At 44.8% G+C, this 2,607-nt stretch overlaps 1 protein-coding gene across 1 annotated transcript in view; it reads right to left on the reverse strand.

Moving 5' to 3' along the window:
* Positions 1-271: 271 nt before the first annotated feature.
* LOC122079628 overlaps positions 272-2,607 on the reverse strand; it is a 20,422-nt gene continuing 18,086 nt past the window's right edge. The window contains 4 exon segments of the mRNA XM_042646253.1: positions 272-392; positions 724-841; positions 1,193-1,291; positions 1,368-1,560. Of these exon segments, the coding sequence (XP_042502187.1) occupies positions 272-392; positions 724-841; positions 1,193-1,291; positions 1,368-1,560 (531 nt within the window).

Raw genomic sequence — 2,607 nt, forward strand, 5'->3', positions numbered from 1 at the left:
ATAGATCATTTCCAGCAGCCCCCTCACTATATAAATTATAAACTACCAGGTATAAACATACTATTGTGTGTTCCTGCAAGAATCTAGCACAATCAGCCTATTGCTGGATTCATAGGTCCCCAATTCATCAAAATTTTATGAATGCTCTAACTAGACCTGCAAAATGCACAACATACACATGCATGCATCTAGAGCAATGGACCGGGGGATGGTATTTAAATATATACATATGTGCCAATTAATTAAAGTTATACTTGCATATCTGCAACGTTTAAGCTGATGGAAGAATCTCCAGGGCAACTTCCTTGAGGGATGGCATTGTTTCCTGCTCATGCAGACAGATGTATGTATTGTTCACTTTCCTCATGACCTTCTAGGGACCAGGGTAGCACCTGCAGAAACCACATGAATAAAATACTTACTGACAAAGACAATTAGATCTAAAAAGTACTATATTAATAGCAATTATTTGTTAGGCGAATCATATAACCAAACATTTTGGTTTGGAAGGCATCTTGAAATCCATAAGACAATAAGGAAAATCATCGTTTCATTTTCCTCCAACTGGAAAGAAGGCACATATTGTGCCACTTAATCCAAATTTAAATTGGAGGATTATGTAGTCCGATAGTACTAAGAGTCAATTGATCACAATAAACTTCAATCCCTAGAAAATAATATTTCTTCTTTCACAAAGTCTTTAAATAGAGAACGATAGCAGACCTGAAAAGTTTTCCTCCGTTCCGCCCCTTAAAATTGTGAATATAATATACAGTTTCCATCTTAGGCAGGAATTTTTTGGCAAGTGCTGCCAGCTTTGGGTAGAAGAATGGTGGATAATCTAAGTTCACCTCAAGGTCCACTACAGTCTTTAAGACTGGGAAACACCAGAAGCTTCAAGCAAACAATAAGGAAAGGTTATTCCATTATTAAGCAAGCATCTGTGCAACTTGAACAATCTAAGTTCAGATAATTTTACTTGGTGCCAATGTATTTTGTCATTTAGGAAGTTGGTCAAGAATGATTTGTCAAAAGATCATTTCTGCTTTCGTTTCTATGGCAAGGTTATCGAAAATAAATTGCAGGATATTTAATTGAGCTACTAGGGAGTGACTTTTCAGAGGTAGTGTAATGTTCACATAGGCTCTGTCCTGGAAATATGTAAATCAAATTTGACATGAACAAAGGATACATCCAGTTCTTATCCGATCGATTTCTCCATTGAATACAATCAATTTTCGAGCAGTATTCTCCACAGCTTCTCCATAAAGCTCTTCCACCACAAGCATTTCTGCATTAGAGTGGAAACTCACATTACATTAAAACCTATAAACTGAAGATCAGTAGGTACAGGGGTTCAGAACTACCGTTGACATTAAAATATGGATATGCAACAAGAAGAAGTTCATCCTCTGGCTTCACACGATCTGCCATCTTCACCTTTGAGCCAAAACCAAAATCTTCAAAAATTGACGGCTTTGTCAAATAATCTAGCTTAAATGAAGCCCCGCCAAAGGCTGATTTTCTCGCAAATTCAACTTCACTGGCCTCGGGGAAAAACTGAAAATTACATTGTGAACATTCAAATTTAGGCAACATGCTAGCAAGCCAGTCAGTGAGAGATGTATTTCAGCAAGAGTTTCACAAAATGTTCAAGCACAATTTTTTTTGGTAAGTGTTGCTGCCAAAAACCCCGCTAGTCCAACCTACACAAACACAGACGACGGAGGCCCGGAACTTTGTCCGGGGTTAGTCCTCCGACGCTCAAGTCAGGGTCGGCCGCTCAGTTCAATAAGGGAGTAATGGTGAGGGTATCAGAGCTTACCTTCCCCTTTCTTCCGTGCCTTCTTATATAGCTCTCCGGCCTTAGGGTTTTTCCCCCTTCTTCCCTCTTAGAGTCCTACTCGAATACGTCCACCCTTCTGGGGGGAATATCCCCCTCATGCAGACGACGTGATCCCGCGTGATTCTGCGGGCGTGCCTCGGTGATTGAGCGTGCTCGAGTGTGAGTGGTTTCTTGGAACCTTCGTCTGGCGGAGGACACGTGTCTCAGAAGCGACACGTGTCATTGGCCCCACCGAGAGGTTATTTTGGCTATATCAGGAGCCCTCTTACTTCCACTAGGAGCTTCTTCCTGTGGGAGTAACCATCTTCTTAGGTTGACTTGTTCCTTCGGCCTTGGCATTACCAGTGACCAAGGCTTGGGGTCGATCGAGAGGAAGACCTTTGGCCGCTTCGGATCGGCTTTACTGAGCCCCCTGTCGAAAGTGGGACCTTCGGTAAGCCCCGTTCGGCTTCGCCGTGCCCCCTGCCGAGGGAGGGACCCTCGGATAGGTCCGTTCGGCTTTGGCCGAACACCCAACAGAAAGGGGGACCCTTGGTCAGGTCCGTTCGGCTTTGGCCGAGCTCCCAACCGAAGGAGGGACCCTCGGTCAGGTCCGTTCGGCTTTGGACGAGCTCCCAACCGAAGGAGGGACCCTCGGTCAGGTCCGTTCGGCTTTGGCCGAGCTCCCAACCGAAGGAGGGACCCTCGGTCAGGTCCGTTCGGCTTTGGCCGAGCCCCCTGCCGAGGGAGGGACCCTCGATCAGGTCCGTTCGGCTTTGGCC

Source organism: Macadamia integrifolia, chromosome 5 (genome assembly GCF_013358625.1).
Source record: "Macadamia integrifolia cultivar HAES 741 chromosome 5, SCU_Mint_v3, whole genome shotgun sequence".
NCBI lineage: Eukaryota > Viridiplantae > Streptophyta > Magnoliopsida > Proteales > Proteaceae > Macadamia > Macadamia integrifolia.